General features: G+C 36.8%; 1 protein-coding gene across 4 annotated transcripts in view; it reads right to left on the bottom strand.

Moving 5' to 3' along the window:
• PTPRC (protein tyrosine phosphatase receptor type C) overlaps positions 1-17,591 on the bottom strand; it is a 124,941-nt gene that overhangs the window by 31,898 nt on the left and 75,452 nt on the right. For 3 of the 4 annotated variants that reach the window (XM_082612987.1, XM_082612989.1, XM_082612990.1), the window contains 4 exons: positions 13,984-14,103; positions 9,238-9,396; positions 7,854-8,068; positions 2,441-2,501 (listed from right to left, as the gene is read on the bottom strand). In XM_082612987.1, the coding sequence (XP_082469113.1) occupies positions 2,441-2,501; positions 7,854-8,068; positions 9,238-9,396; positions 13,984-14,103 (555 nt within the window). The remainder of the gene's footprint in view (positions 1-2,440; positions 2,502-7,853; positions 8,069-9,237; positions 9,397-13,983; positions 14,104-17,591) is intronic. The other variant, XM_082612988.1, reaches the window with a different exon arrangement.

Here is a 17,591-nt window from a genome sequence, read left to right as displayed (position 1 = left end):
AACTAATGATTCCAAAATGTGACTAAGACGAGCTCCAAAAAGACTGCAAAAAGACAGTGGAACAAAGAAAACTTCCCAGAGATACAAGTCTCCAGGTCATGAAAGCCAGTAGCATCCAGGAAAATAAGTGAAAATGACCCATGTAAGACCAAGAATAAAGAGGAAATCCTAAAAGTTCTAGAGAGAAAATAAAATGAGGGAACATACGAAAAGAATGAGAAGCAGGATGGCATTAGAAAGAATAACTGTATGCAGGGGAACAAAACAGAAATACTTTAAATTCTATAGTTTTAAACTTAGAATCTATGCCACAGCAAAATATTGATTATGTTAGAATAGAATAGAGATATTTTCATGCCTGCAGAAATTAGAATATTTTATTCTTACACTAGAAGATATAAACCAGTAAAATTAAAACAAAACAAAACAAAACAAAACAAAAACCCATGAGATTCAAATACAGCAATTTTAAAATGGGAAACTGATAAAGGAAAATTTTATGATGGTACCGTCAGAGAGTTCCAGAAGAAAAGGACCGCAGGAGTTCAATTGGGAATGTTGTCAAAATACAGATGATGGAATGTGATACCAGAGAAACTCAGTAATACATTTCTAGCAGTTGTGCTTTTGCAATTCGAAACCCAAGACCTCCCCTGGAGTAGTATTAAAATGTGAAGACATTAAAATGTGTCTTAAAATTAAGACAGTATTAAAATGTGAAGACATTATTTATCTCTTATGAAAATGCTATTGTTAGCAAAGAGTTAATACTTTTTCTACTTTATGAGAAAAAAGGAGCATGGGATAACCCTCTAGCTCCACTGAAGTAGAAATCTGATAAAGATGGGATAGTAGCTGTGTCACCAGGCAACATTGCTAATGTAAACACAATCCCTGATTTCCAAAAGGCATCTGGACAGGAGGTCTATGTATGAATGATGGTGTCCTGGTGGGAAGTCCTGGCCTTGATTTCCCTGAATGCACTAACCCCTGGCACATCTTGTTACTGGGCGCATCCCTGTTGGCACATCTGGTAGATATGCCTGTGGAAATATTATAAGAGATACGTGGGTCTTCTAAGCCGGGGTCACTCCCACACATATGGCCTCAGTCTTATAGCTCAATTGCCTCTAGAGGGTCAAAGAGTTCATAGTCCCCGGACTGCAGTGGGCAATGCTACCAGGATTTTCTTGGCCAGACCCCCTTGCTGGCTGTGTTTCCCACTCTGTGTTTCTCTGAGGGAAATGGTGCCAGGCCTGGCTTATTAAGATAAGAGTATGAAATGTCCAGTGGAGTCTGTGACCCCAAGAACAAATGCTGTAGCTATAAATTATTTACATAATCAGAAAAACTGAATGAAGTTGTTGTTATGGTAAGGGCTTATAGAAGAAAAGTATATGGAAATAAAGTCAAAGATACTTGGCTGAATTTGTTTGGCATTTCACATTAGGAGCTTTTATTTTATAAATCTGAGCAGAAAGAACTAAAACTTTGTATGGGACTTAGTAAAGCAGTTTGGAAAATAAGCTGCTTTTATATCTTCCCTCTTGGGAAAGATTTGGGAAAATGAAGCATTAATGATTGTGCACGTGTGGTTAGTTGACAAAGATGAAGTGGCAAGGTGACATCAGAAACAGCCTGTGCTTTGTAACACTGCACCGGGAGCTTTGAATTTAATTTAATTTAATTTACAAAGCTAACAAGTAGAGAAAACTTAAAGCAGTGTGCTAAGTCTTCTTCCTCCACAGGCTCAGATCAATAAGCAACACTAAAACTCTAGAAAGAGCAGCAGACAGTATAGCTTTTATATATGGAGGAAACTGTAGGAGAATTGAAAACAGAAATGTTGAAAAGTGGTTATTTTGGAGAGCAGAACAACCAGTGGAGGAAGGTGACACACGGCTTTCTTCATTTCAGTGATTTTTTTCTAGAGTGACCTTTATTTTGATTAAAATATTTTAAAATATTAGTGACAAAACATTAAAAAGCCATACTGTTATTAGGGAATGTGTATCCTAGCTTAGTTGGGTAAATCAGCACAGATTTGTATGCAATGCCTGCTTCTGCTAAGCAAATGCTTGAGGGACAGAATAAAATAAGGTGACAATTTCTAACACATACACAAAACAAACATGCTTGTTACTAACATGAAGAAATGCTGTAAGCATAACCATAATATTAGTCTGTGCAGATAAATCCTTTATGAATTATTTTATGAACTCTTTTAATAATTTAATATCTTAATTTGAATTTAAGATATTATATTTTAATATGGTGTTCACCTGTACATCTGTTTGCACACACAACTTAAAATAATGTTTTTGGAAAATATATAATATAAACATTTAATAATTAAACATGAGTAGGAATGTAAAATAATAAAGCTAAGTGCTACTATATATTTAATATAAATATAATAAATAGCTAAGTGATGACTTACAAGATGTTGATTCTGAAACAATTGTTGGATGACCAGGATATTTCCCATTGTGATAAAAGACCTGAATTTCAGTAATAAAAGAGAAAATAGTTTTCTAGTGTAAATTTATGAATCACAATATAACACATACATATTTGTCATACATTGTTGTTTATTTTCATAAAAAATATACTGGTTAACTTTAATTTAAAGTTGAAACTTCAAGATTATGTCAATACTTTATTATCAAAATGTTTTAAAGAAAATATTTACCAGTGAAAAAGATATAAAGAAATCTTAGCCCATTTAGCAATAATAATAATAATAATAATAATAATAATAATAATAATAGTTATAATCAGCAAGAATAAGTGAAAATGAAGGAATAAAATCCAACATATCAAAATTTTCATCATTTAAAGTTGATTCCCTATTAATAGGCTAACATCTTCATGTTTCTTTAAAAAGGAAATTCTGCTGTATACTCTTTAGAAGAGTTATACATAAAACGTACAAAAAAGCTTTTAAGGCTAAGTGGAAACAGTATAATGTAAGAATCACAGTATTTATATTCAAGTGATATTTAGTTCAGAAGGGTTAAAATTATCAAGATTGATGATACAGGGTAAACTCTACAGTGTAGACATAAGTAGTTCAAAATATTGAACACAATAAAGCAAAACAATTTAGATATACAAGGAAACAGCATGGAGCAGGAAAGCATTAAGAATCTTCAGCAAAAAAAAAAAAACAGCTGAAGCAAAAATAGATCTGAAGAGTATTAATAGAAGAGATTAATAATAAATCTGGAAAATATATATCTAAGCTTTTACCCCACGGAGGGTATATAATATCCTCAGTACTCACAGAGTGTTCATAAATATTTATCACACACTGAGCTGTAAAAAATACTGTAGATTCCAAAGGGCAGAAATTGTAAAGGCCAATTATCCTTTTAAACTAATAATTAATTGCAACAAAAAATTCAGGAACCAGAAATGTAGAAAAGTCTCTTTAAAAAAAAAAAGATAAATTAAAAATTCTTCCAAATTACAATTATATACTTTAGAAATTATCAATAATAAGAACAATCTACTTTAAAAATCCCCTCATTAAATTTTATGTCAGTCATTGAGAAATTAGTAATAAGTAATATAGACATGGGATAGAGTCAAAATTTTACCAAAGAACAATCTGTAGCTTTATTTTTTTTTTAGTTAATAAAAAAGAAGAGGAGAAAGAAATAAATGGTCAAAAATCACTTTCAATGTTCAAACTAGCAGAATATCAAAATAAACCTACAATAAAAGAAAGTAATACATTAACAATTATAAAAACAACTGTATTAATTTATTAACCAGAGATCACAATGATGAATAAAGCTAAAATGATTGCTCCCTCATGAAGGTATAAATGTAGCAGTGGATTCTGAAATAAACATAAAAACAAGTTATGGGAACTGCAGTGAAGAAAACAAGAGGCAGTCTTTTTTTTTTTTTTTTTTTTCTTTTTGCGGTATGCGGGCCTCTCACCGCTGTGGCCTCTCCCGTTGCGGAGCACAGGCTCCGGACGCGCAGGCTCAGCGGCCATGGCCCACGGGCCCAGCCGCTCCGCGGCATATGGGATACTCCCAGACCGGGGCACGAACCCGTATCCCCTGCATCGGCAGGCGGACTCTCAACCACTGCGCCACCAGGGAGGCCCAAGAGGCAGTCTTTTGAAGAGTGAGGAAGAGAAAGGATAACTGAATAATTGTGTCATAATTTGAATCTTGAGATTGCATTTTAATACGGTGTTTACCTATATTTTTCCAGAATAGCTTATCACCATTGACAAATGGGAGAAGAAAATTCTAGAAAGAGAGGAATATTGAGTAAAGTGCCTAAAAGAGAGTAAAACCTGAGTGTTTGGAGAAAAGAAAAGGAAGCCAGTGTGCCTGGAGCTTCCTGGGCACTGAGGGAGGTGAAGTGAAATGTACAATAATAGGTAATAACAAAGTATTTCTTTTATTCCGACTCTTCTTTGGGAAAATATAAGTGGCACACTCACTCAAAAAGGGTAACATACTTGAACAAAACAGTAATATCGAAAGGTAACGTAAATGATTCTCAAAGAATCCCTCTGTGTTAAAGGGACTAAAACACATTTTTCCGTGAACGAATAATTCCTGTATTATTTAAAGTTATAAAACACAGAACAGGAAAATGTCTCCAACCTGTTTTATCAGGTTAGCATAACCTTCATACAAAAATGTGAAAAGAATGATGTGTGTCCCCACCTATGCCAGCGTTGCCTTTACCCACTTATTAAATGACCACATTTATGAATGTCTATTCATAAAGGCTTAATAAAATATTAAGCTGTTGAGCTCAATAATACTTTAAAGGAATAATACACAATGACAGAGCAGGGTTTTTTTCTTGGAATGTGACACTGGTTCAACATTAGAAAACCTATCACTATAATTCAGCATATACACAAATCACACCATAGCATCACAACCATGGCAGACCCAACATAGTACCATAAAACACATTTGATAAAGTTCAACCTACGTTTCTGGTTAAAACAAAAACAAAACAAGAAAGCTTATGTATACCTAAACACTTCTTTAAGTGATAAGAATGTGAAGCAGATTGTCAACATGACATTAAGCAGTCAACTGTGGAAATTCCCATTAAACCAGAAATAAAAGTGAGAGATTTGACTGAATAAAAATAAAAGGGGAAATTGTGTATGAGTTAAAGTGCTATAAAGAAAATTAAAAGGCAAACTATACACTGAAAACAAATTTGCAAGTCATAGGACAAAGAGTTTAATACTATTAATAGCCAAGAAGCATTCCCAAAGAAAAGCAGACAAAGGAGCAGGAAGGATGTTACTACAAGACAAATAACAAAAATGATATTTCTCCTCAACAGTAAGTAAAGAAAACCTATAAAAACAAAAAGAGATGCCAATACCAGTATTCCACCCACTAAATATCAAAGGAAAAGGGGATGCACAGTGTTGGTGAGATTCTCCATAGCAGTTATTTCACACACTGCCATGGGAACGGCAATTTGGTAACTTCCACAGGGAAAAGAAAAAGTATCATAAAAAATCTCAAAATACATGTAAATTCCTTTTGACGCAATACATTCATTTCCGGGAATTTATTCAGACAGAAATGATAAAAGACATATTCAAAGATGTTGTTATTTCCCAGAAAGAGTGTTTGTTGACTGTTGTCAAAACAGGCATAGTGGGCTTCCCTGGTGGCGCAGTGGTTGAGAGTCTGCCTGCCGATGCAGGGGACACGGGTTCGTGCCCCGGTCCGGGAAGATCCCACATGCCGTGGAGCGGCTGGGCCCGTGAACCATGGCTGCTGAGCCTGCGCGTCCGGAGCCTGTGCTCCGCAACGGGAGAGGCCACAACAGTGAGAGGCCCGCATATCACCCCCCCCCCAAAAAAGGCATAGTTAGTAGAATGTGATAAAGCCGTAAGATAGAATCTTATGCAAACATGAAAAACTAGTAGCGGAATATTTAACATGGAAAAATGTTCGCGATACAGTGACTTATGAAACATGCAGTTTATCAAACCGTGTGCTCATATTAAGGAATTTGTGAGATCATGGAAAATCTACATCTGTCTCTCCCTCTAGTTCCTGGCACAGAGCTCCCAAAACCCTTGTGTCTCCTAACTGATAAGAGCGCTAGGAACATTTTTGTCTTTGGTCTTTGACCCTGATTCCTGACACAGAGCTGCAGAAAACCTTGTAACTTCCAGGATGACAGTCTTTTACTCTATTGAGCTGATTCTGGGTGAGCTCCTGGATGGCTCCCACACGAGGGCTGGTCACCGGAAAGACCAAGCCATGATTAGTTTCGGAAGTTTCAGCCCCTCCCCTCCCCCATTCTCTTGAGAAGGGAGAAGGGTTGAAAATGGAGTTAATGATTTATCATGCCTATGTGATGAAGCCTCCATAAAATCCCAGAAGTACTGGGGTCAGAGAACTTCCAGGCTGGGGAACACACTCACACCTAGAGGGTGACACACTCCCAACTCCACAGGGACAGAGGCTCCTGTACTTGGGACCCTCCCAGACCTCACCCTATGTATCTCTTCATCTGGCTGTTCAGCTGTATCCTTTCTCAAAACCTTTAATAAACTGGTAAGTGATGTAAGTGTTTGCCTGAGTCCTGTGAGCTGCTTTAGTGAATTAATCAAACCCAAGGAAGTGGGTCATGGGAACCCCTGATTTGCAGCCAAATCGAGCTACAAAGTGGTGGGGACTTCCTACTTGTCATTGTCTTCTGACGTAGGGGTGGGACCAATCTCGTGGGACTGAGCCCCTCACCTGTGGAATCTGACACTACCTTTGGGTAGATGGTGTCGAAATTGAATGGACACCCAGCTGGCGTCACAGATACTTGCTTGATGCGGGGAAAAACCTTCACACATTTGGTGACCAGAAGTGTCAGAAGTGAAGTGTTTCAGGTGTCTGGTTTTCTTTGGAAATGCTTCCCTGTGTTTCTTATAGTGAAGATCACACAGGAGATAGACTGAACAGAGGTTTTTCCCTCCAGAAGGAGGAAAAGACTGAGTTTTCCCATTTTAGAAGTATACACACAGAATATGAGCAGGAGACAGTGAGCTTATGGGTGAGCTTTTTAACTCTCTGTGTACACTGCTATTTCCTTACATTTATTTCTGCAATTTTCTAATCTCAATGTACCTGTAAAAAATGGTTGTAATTTAACAAGTCACATTAGTGGGCTTCCTTGGTGGCGCAGTGAGTGAGTCCGCCTGCCGGGGACACGGGTTTGAGCCCTGGTCCAGGAAGATCCCACATGCCACGGAGCAGCTAGGCCTGTGTACCACAACTACTGAGCCCGTGTGCCACAACTACTGAAGCCCACGTGCCCAGACCCTGTGCTCCACAATAAGAGAAGCCACTGCAATGAGAAGCCCACGCACCGCAGCGAAGAGTAGCCACTACTCGCCGCAACTAGAGAAAGGCCGCATGCAGCAACGAAGACCCAATGCAGCCAAAAATAAAATAAATAAAAAATAAAAATAAAATATTAAATATTTTTTAAAAGTCACAGTAGTAAAGATAAATAGCCTAGATGAATAAAAGTTGTGGCAAAGGAATAATCTACTGTGCATAAAATGTTGTGCTTCTTGACATGGGAGCAATAATTTAGCTATAAGTAAATCATGTTAAAGGTCAAAAATAATCCAACAAAATATGTGTTCTAAACAACTGTATTATGTACTAGAGATGAAAAGTTTGGAGTCAAACTTTTACACTTTTAAAGTGTGATTCCGTTAGACAGCAGAGCTTCTCAAGCTTGAGTGAGCACTGGTGTTAGTATTATTTAAATGCTGCAGAATAATCACTATAATGTATATCAGTAATGTATGATTGTGGAAATTGTAATCTTACCTGAAATGTATATTTTGTTGAATATTGAAGACCTTCTACCAAGAATGTGCACTTTTGTTTTTTTAATTCTTTTCCAGCCGAGTCATTTCCAATACTGATTTTCAAATGGTACTGCCCTGTCTTGGGGCCATTAAAGTCTTCAGGAGGACTACAGGTCACAGCCATACTATTATCTGTCTTCCTTGAAACACGTAAGCCCGTGACCTCGCTTGGACCTATCAAAATGAAGAAATATTTGTTATTTTTAATCATTTGGTAAACGCATATTTAAATTACTGGACAATATATGTGTACTGTATAAACTGTTTTAAGTGCTTATTTGGGTGTTACAGATGGGGAAGTTAGGATAGAACATACATAAAAAGCTATAACAAAACATCTGAAAATAAATTACATATTCATTTGATGAATATTAGCATGTAAGTTGTACTTGAAACCATGAGATTTTTTGCAATTGCCCCAAAGAGAGTGTATAGAAATAGAAAATAGAGAAGAAAGGAGTGAAGGGGCAGGGAGGGGAAACCCCGAAGGCCTACAAACAGTCCAGGTCCTCCTTTTGGAAATGCTTACATGACCCTGGTGATACCTGGCTGGATTCTTCAGCAGCAATGAATCATCTTTGTTTCTGTGACAGCACAGACATTCAGGAAAATAACAAAAGCATAACGCTTGAGGACCTGGACTTTTGAAACCAGAACTTAAATGACATTAAGAGCATTTATGTCTGGCCCTGAAGAGGACAATTTTTCTCTGTGAGCCTGGTGCCAGGTAGGGTTTCTGGAGCCATAGCTGTTGCCTTACACAGGGGTATTTCTTCTGCCCTGACCTCATGGAGTTCACATTCACCCCAGAGACAGCTCTAGCTTTGGACCTGGAATCTATGGAGCCATCCCACGGGCAGGCAAGAACCAAATGAATGTAAAATGTGACATAAAATAAAATAGTATGTAGTTCATTGTAACGGAGAAGAAAATGCTGACAAAATATTGTTTCATGAGGTCATGCAAGCAGTGGATGCTTTGTGAGTGAGGCGTCCTTGGGTGTCTGATGGCAGTTGATATTTCTAGAGAATAAAGAAAACAATAGATAACACATTTTTATCTAAGTTAGTTAGATACTTAATTGCCTGAAATCTTATAAATTGTACCTGTTCATATGCCCTCAGGCTTCATTCTTACAATTCTATGATTATACCTGAAGGATACAGAGAAAACCCAGGATGAGAGTTTTTAAATTGTTGTGTTTTAAATTATTATAAACCCTAGATGTTAACAAATGTTCCAGATCAGTGTGTTTCTCAAATGAAGCATAAAGGTGGACATGTTGTTTTAACGGGTTAAGACTTTGCTGTTCATAGAAAAAAGCATTAAAGCTTATAACTTACGTGTTGCTTTTGTTTCAACTACACACTTCACATCAGCTCCATTACGTTCCACTCTTCCACTGACAGAGGCATGTAATGTTATCTCATACGTTGTAAAAGGTTTCAAATATTCCAAATTAATTGTATTTGTGGTTTGATTCAGAGTGTGGCATCTTTCTTCTCAGGGGAAAAAATGGAAACTTTTAGTAAGTCATCAAAAGTTAGGATTAGCACATATTTAATTTAGTGTCTACAGTAAATCATTCCAAGCCGACTCCAAACTGAGTGATTGAGAAATGAAAACATCCTTGGTGCTCAGAAATACATACAATTATCAGCAAATGCATTGAACAAATGTGATTACTATAAACTCAAATATTCAAAAATGATGGTTTCATATAATTAATTTGGTACATAACATATTTAATAAGCTCAGGCATATTGTTTACCTATGATCTCTTTTCTTTCTGAGAAAACACAGCTCATGGTGGATATTATGAAAGTCTTTTTTCCAATACTTTGGCAACTCCTTTTCTGATACTTAACCTCTAAACTTTGAACTTTGGTATGAGCCACTGTTATAGACTTCAGATACAAAATCTATTTGATCACCAGTAACTAAGTATCCTCTGCCCTGTTCATCTGAGCACTATAGTAATTCATGGGAGAAACAGTGAAGGAAAGCTTCACGCTGGCAGTAGAATCTGAGCTGATCATTGAAAGATGAGTGAGGCTGAGTAGGTGTAAGGGAGGAAAGAAGATTTTACAAAGGAAAGAAGGAGCATTTTTAGTTTAGACACGAGCCCGATTAGGATAGCACACTCTGGCTGGGTAGGAATGTGGGAGGTGGGACCTTGCTTACACAGATGAGTTAGCACTTGTTAAGTTGAAAAATCACTAGCCACTGACTATTTTTGAGTAGCCAAGTGCCACCAAGAAAGACAGGTTAAAAGAAGGTTAGAGAGGAAGCATGTTACAGTGATAATAATAATAATACCAGTAGCTATGAAAACAATGAACAGACAATGCTGTGTTCCAAGCATGTATTGAAGTGGTCTATGTGAATTAATTCACCATCACCACAACCCTAGAGGTTGGCACTCTTGACGTCATCCGATTTTACAGATGAGAAAACTGAGCCACAGAGACATTAGCAATCTGTCCATGATCTCACAGGAAAGGAACAAGAGAGTCAGGATGAAACCTGGACACTGAGGTCCCAGAGGTCATGCTTTACCCTTCACTGCCGTGCATATTGTCTGGGGTAGAAGAGGGGGACAAGGGTCTGCAATGGGGTCAAGCTTTTTCCTCCTCTTGGACACTTTAATTCTCTGGTCTAGGTGGACATGCCAATGGACTTGCAGAAACAGTGTAAGGGAAGATTTAGCACGTGCTAATTCCTTGTCTCAGTTACTTATCCATGACATGGAGATTATAGTAATATCTCTACCTCACCATGGGATGATAAACAGTAAGTGAGATAAAGTGTCTGTTCTAGCCTGGTTAAGTGTCTATTTTCTCAGAAATCCCCAAAACTGAGTTAGTTGATTTATACCCGCCAGCTCAGCCACCCTGTTCCTAGTGAGAATTGTCTTTGAGGACAGGAAAGGTGTGAGTTCTAGAGAGTGACAGGTGGCACCCCCTGACCCATAACTCCTTATATGGTGTCTGGCTGTCAGGACAAGGATCAACTTCTAACTCAGCTACAATCCAAATGTCAAAATGTCGTTCTCAAGGTCCATCTGGCTTCCATTCAGTGACCTAATTTTGTATGATTGTAGATGTAATCTCGCAACCATTCTGCATCAAAATAAGTTTCATTTATGTTGTTCTGTGATGCTTTCATCTTAGCCAGCTTGACAAAATCAAATTGTTGATTTAATTTTGAACAACACATTTTTTTTCCAAAAGACATTGCTGTTTGGGGAATCAAAGTGTTCAGTGCTTAGAAAGATGGTTTGGAATGTTCATTTCCAGTTGCCAAGGGTTTCAAGCTTTGGTTGAAAGGTCAACATATTTTACACGAGCCTCTCTGCCTCCATGTGGGATACCTTTCCTCGGGACCCTGAGGTCAGAAGCACTAGTCGAATGGCACAGGTAAAGACTTTATTAGACTTAGTGATGAAATTTAGTTTTCCTTAGGGCAACAGGGATACATCTAGTTTCAAGTCATGCCTGTTGCACTGGAAATGGCTAGATAGATACTGGCTTTGTCACTTGTCACCTCTTTGTTTTTTAGCAAATACCTTAGAAAATCCATTAAAAACTTCCCAGTTTAAACTGCTCTAAAGTATTTTTCTGAACACCATGCAAAATAGTATAAACCCATTGATCCCCAAAGGGTTTTGCACTGCCACCTCCCAAAATAAGAGGTAATTTTTCTCTTATGTTGTTTAAGCAAAAAGGCAATAAACAAAATCATTTCCAATAACATCGCTGCGATGTGGAAGGGTGCACACTGGTTTCAGTAACTTTTGAGAAATAGTCCTTTGAATGCAACAATGACTCAGGGTCTCTTCCTTATTACTGAGGAAACTTCATTGTCACTTGGCACTTTAAGTTAATACATAATACTGCAGATGCACAGGGTGTCACATGCTCAAACATGAACTTACAGTAGTGAAAAAAGCACAGTCCAAGCTGTTAAATTTGAGCATTGATTTTAAGTTCTGTGATCCTCAGGGCATCGTATGAACTCTGAACGTATCCATGCATCTCTCCTCTGAGTCATTGTTGAAACGTTTAACAAAATCTTTAAAAAAAACTATAAAAACACCCCACAAGCAGAGAAAACTAAATAAATGTCAGTTACATTTTTCTACCTTTTTTAGTCTACAGCTTTCAGAGTCTCTGTGATGATTAAATGAGGAAATAACAAAAGGAATTTAATACTTAATTAAAAGTAATATAAATTGCCATAGGAGTTCACTGACTTTCTTCCTGTGGATTTTTAATAGTGGTTTTATTTGAAATAATGAGAGTAGTTAAAAGAATTTTTCTAACAATGCTATACTCTGATCATCTCTCTTTGACTTAGATAATACAGAAGAGGATCTCATGACCTGTGCTTGTGATGAACCAGAAGACAAGACAGAGCACGCTCCTCTTCCCAGCAGTGGAGTATGATAGCAACAAGAGACAGAGGACTGGGGATGAGCTGTTTCCAAAGGGTCCTTTGAGCAGAGTCAGTGCATGAGCCACAGTGGAGACTGGGTTCAGTTAGTTACCAACCAACTTTTGGAGAGGACACACAAAGCCAGATGTTGCCTACCTGCCCCTTCCCTCCCTACCCATTCTGTTCAAGTGTTATATTTGGAGAATCATACATTTGGTAGCACTGAATAAGAAGGAGCTGTACTCATTGTAAAAATCAAACAAAAACTTGTCTGACTGCAATAACTAACACATTAGGTCCTTCTAAGCCTAATTATTCAAAGACAGGTTTTTTAAACGGTATAGAATACAAAGAAGCAATAACTATTGCTCCATAAATTTCCACCATATATTCTGGCATACAAAATACTCTGTAGTAGAGAGAGAATATAGAAAGTAAGGAATACAGAAAGGGATAGTGAGAAGAAATTTCAGAAAAAAGAACAGAAAACCAAACAATGTGCTCACACAGAAACCAAGAAAAGAAAGTTTGTAGGAGAGGTGTCCAGTGAGGCAGACTATTCTCCTGTAATCTATTAGATTACAGATTGTCTTCCTGTCATTTCCATTTTTCATCTTCCTGTAAGTTCCATTTTTCCTTTCTCATAGACATAACTTTTCAAATTACCATAACTTCAAATACATTGCCTGTATTTCTTCTCCATAGAATTTGAGTCCTCTTATGCTAATTTGAAAACTACATGTGTATTGAACTTTGCTGTAGTAGTTTGCTTATTAAGATTCAAACAACAAGCAAAAACAACATGTTATCAAAATATAAAATAACACACTGGAGATAAGTGGCTTTCTACTTTTTGAAATTTGAAAATTTATGTCTGGTTCCTATGCACCAAACAAAGAGATGGAATTCTGTGAGATGTCCAACTCAATACTACTTTAAGCTTCAGATAAAGGATTGACAAGTGGGCTATTCCATGTGCTGAGTCTGTTCTGAGCTGGTCCACGGTCTCCACTCTTTGCTACAAGTATTTTAGATACTTCACGTCATCCAGGAGACATCTGGTCTCTTAAATAGTGTCTCATTTGGAGGGTCGAGGCCAATGGTTGAACTAGTCATAGCACATTTTGGGTCTGTCTTTATTTCTGCACAAGTTCTGCAGAAGTTAGTTAATGCTAACTAGAACTGTGTTCCAAGATTCCACCTGCCATCAAACTCTGTAGCTAAATGTGCATATGTTCATTTTTGTTCACCCAATTTTTTGTGTATATCAGGTGGGCCACGTTTTGGAAGTTGTTGTTTGTAGTCCAGAATGATGAGTTCAAACTAGTGCAGCTCCCTTACATAATTTTTGGAAGACAGATATGAGTATTACCTTCCAGAGATTTTCTTTCTCTAAGCTTTGGAGTGTAACGATTAGAACGAAGAAGATCAAGAACGAGAAATGAGTATTGGGGATACTCTGAGATTTAGTCATTTCAGAGGTGGCGAAGACTGTAGTGCGTGGAGGTAGTTCTAAAACCAAGGCATACAGGATGCCGGTCACGGTTGTTGTGTAGAGAGCTCCGTGGCTCACTAGCTCCATCCATGTGTGGAGTGCTTTCTAATTTTTGATTTATCTTTCCTGATATGGAATTAAATTCTATAAAAGTTACCTGAAGCATTCCGATAACAAAGAGTGAACGTATGAAAAAAATGTTCTGGTGGTTCCCAGGTAACCCATGCGTTATGTGCACTGAAGTTAGAACAACTCATATTCTGAGGGATTCCTGGATCTGTTGAAAGAATAAGAATATAAAATGTAAGAAAAAAGACATGGAGAAAACGTTCTTCATATTATTAGCATGCATTATTAATAGCCATATTTTGATTAATTATGAATTTATGATGAAAGTAAAAGAAAGATATCTGGTCTTATTAAGTTTGATAAGGTCATGTAACAGAGTGTCACTCCAGGGTGACATTGTGGAACCTAAATATTCCACTGACTTGAAGAGATCTGAAAACCCCTCTTCCTCTCATTTATATTATTGTCCAGCTATCTTGGGATGTCTAGATTTCCCTGTGCTGGAAATCTCTCACTGGTAGTGCTGCTAAAGTTAACAGTCACTACTGGAGTAGCACTTGTCATCACTTCCAGTAACTAGTCATCAGAACTTGAGGTGAAGAATGTAATAAATGCTTAAATCAAAACTACAAGGTATAATTTACATGAAAACCCGCCCATTTGGGGTATAGTTGGATGGGTTTTGACAAATATATGCATCAATATAACCACCATTGCAATCAGATATAAAACATTTCTATCCAACCAAGGAAGTTCTTCTGTGCCCCCTCCCAGTCCATCCAGTTCCCTTGCCCACCCCCAAACACCCTCTGTACTGCCTTCTATTACTATAGATTAAATTAATCTTTTCTTTCATTTCATATAGATAAAATCAAATGGTGAGTACATTTTTACGTCCAGCATATTGCACTTAACAAAATGTTCTGGAGATTCATTCATATTCATTCATTCACACTGTATGTGTCAGTAGTTAGTCCTTTTTATTCTTGAGTAGTATTCCATTGTAAAGATAGACCACATTTCACCTATTCATTCATCTGTTGATGGACATCTGGGTTGTTTCCAGGCTTTTGGCTACTATGAGTGAATCTACTATGGATATTTGTGGAGAAGTCTTTCTGTGGAAAGGACATGCCCTTTCTTCTTTGGTAAATACCTGGACTGAAAGTGCTGAGTTATTACTTTGCATTCTCACCAATAGTATTGTCAGTCTTTTTCATTTTAGCCATTTTAGTTGGTGTGTGATGTCATCAGCATCTGGTTGTTGTTTTAAGTTGCATTTCCCAGTTGACTAATGATATTGGGAAAATTGTTATGTGCTTATTGACCATTTGTGTATCTTTTTCTGTGGAGCGTATGATCAAAATTCTTGTGCATTTTTAATTGGGTTACTTGATGTCTTATTTTGTATTTGGAAGAATTCTCTATATTTCTCACAAAACTCTCTGTTGAAAAAATTAATTGTGGATATTTTTTCACAATGTATGAATTGTGAAAAAATCGTATTTCCTTAGTGACTTTATTCAAAGAGCGAGAATGTTTAATTTTTATGAAGTTTGATTTCTAAATGTTTTTCTTTTATGATTCTTGCTTTTTGTGTCCATCTAAGGAACCATTGCTTAAGCTAAACTAGCAAAGATTTTTCTAATGTCTTTGTCTAGACATTTTATAGTTTTAGATTTAGTGTTTAGCTGTACAATCCTTTTTTTTTTTTTTTTTTTTGCGGTACACAGGCCTCTCACTGTTGTGGCCTCTCCCATTGCAGAGCACAGGCTCCGGACGCGCAGGCTTCGCGGCCACGGCTCACGGGCCCGGCCGCTCCGCGGCATGCGGGATCCTCCCAGACCGGGGCACAAATCCACGTCCCCTGCATCGGCAGGCAGACGCTCAACCACCGCGCCACCAGGGAAGCCCTGTACAATCCATTTTGAGTTAATCTTTGTGTTTGTTCAAAGATAAAGGCTGATGTATTTATTTTTCTATAGGAATAACTAAATAAAAAATCTAATAATGAAATAAATATCCAAATAAATAAATAACCAAAAAAAAAAATCCTTCCCCCCACTGAATTGCCTTTGCACTTTTATAAACAATAAAGTATTTTTTCCTGGGATTTCTATTTTGTCACAGTGATTTATAAAGACTGTACTAATTTTAGTATTTAGTATCCAAAAAGCATTAAATTTTTGCTAGTTACATGAGGACATAGTATTTCTGTAGGTTCTTTTTTTTTTTCATGGTTATGAGTTGTTTGGGAGGCTACTGGAGACATGGATTTAGGAAGCTGCCTTACTCTCAGCTAGCTATCCCTTCCACATGAAATTCAGAATCACTTTAGTACGTTCTGTCAAAAGTCCTGTAATATTATAATTAATAAACAACTTCAGCAATGAAACACATTTCAGGATCAATACAGAAAAGTCCATTTTATGTCCACACACTGGCAATGAACAATCTGAAAATGGAATTAAGAAAACACCACTATTATAAGCAGGAATAAATTTAAACCTAGGAATGAATTTAACAAAAGAACTATAAGACTTGCACACTGAGAACTACAAAACATTCTCCAAGAAAATTAAAGAATATCTAAATTAATGGAAAGACACCCCATATTCATGGACCAGAAAACTAACATTGTTAGGATGGCAACACTCTTCATATAGATCTACAGATTTAACTCAACCTCTGTCAGAATCCTGGCTGGCTTCTTTGTAGAAATTGACAAGTTGATCTCATAATTCATATGGAATTTCAGAGGACCTCAAATATCCAAAACAATCTTGAAGAAGAACAAAGATGAAGGACTCACTTTCTGATTTCAAAACTTACACAAAGCAACAGTAACCAACAGTGTGGTACTGACATTATATGTATAGATTAATGGAATGGAAGAGTCCAGAAATAAGCCCATCATTATTGTTAATTAATTTTGACAAGGATGAAAAGAACATTCAATGGGAAAAGAATAGTTTTTTCACTAAATTGTGCTAGGATACCGAAAGAATGAAGTTGGACCCTTACCTCAAATCATAAATGAATATTAACTCAAATGGACAAATAGAGCTAATTTTAAGACTTAAAACTAAAAAATTCTTAGAAGAAAACAGGGATAACTCTGCATAACCTTGGATTTGGCAATGAATTTTTAGTTGTGACATCAAAAACATGAGTAACAAAGGTAAAAATTAATAAATTGGACCTCATCAAAATTAAAAACTTATAAGCTTCAAAAGCTATCAACAAAGTAAAAAGACAACCCAGAGAACTGGAGAAGATATTTACAAGTCATATATCTGAATTGTGTCTAGAATATATAAAGAACTGTTACAACTCAGTGAAAAATAACCCAAATTTTAAGAATGGGAAAATAGTGATAAAAGATATACAAATGGCAAATAAACAGCAGAAGCTATGCTCAAGATCATTATTCATTAATTCAAATCACAATGAGATACCACTTCACACCCACTGGAATGGCTAAAATAAAAAAAAAAGTGTTGATGAAGATGTGAAGAAATGAGAACACATGCATTGCTGGTGGGAATGTAAAATGATGCAGCTACTTTGGAAAACTGATTGGCAGTTCTTCAAAATGCAAAACATAAAGTTGCCATATAACCCCCAGATTCCAATCCTAGGTATAAACACAAGAGAAACGAAGACATATATCTACACAAAACTTGTACACAAATG

Source organism: Mesoplodon mirus (genome assembly GCF_964341445.2).
Source record: "Mesoplodon mirus genome assembly, chromosome: 3".
Classification (NCBI taxonomy): Eukaryota; Metazoa; Chordata; class Mammalia; order Artiodactyla; family Ziphiidae; genus Mesoplodon; species Mesoplodon mirus.
This window is presented reverse-complemented; position numbering and strand designations above follow the sequence as displayed.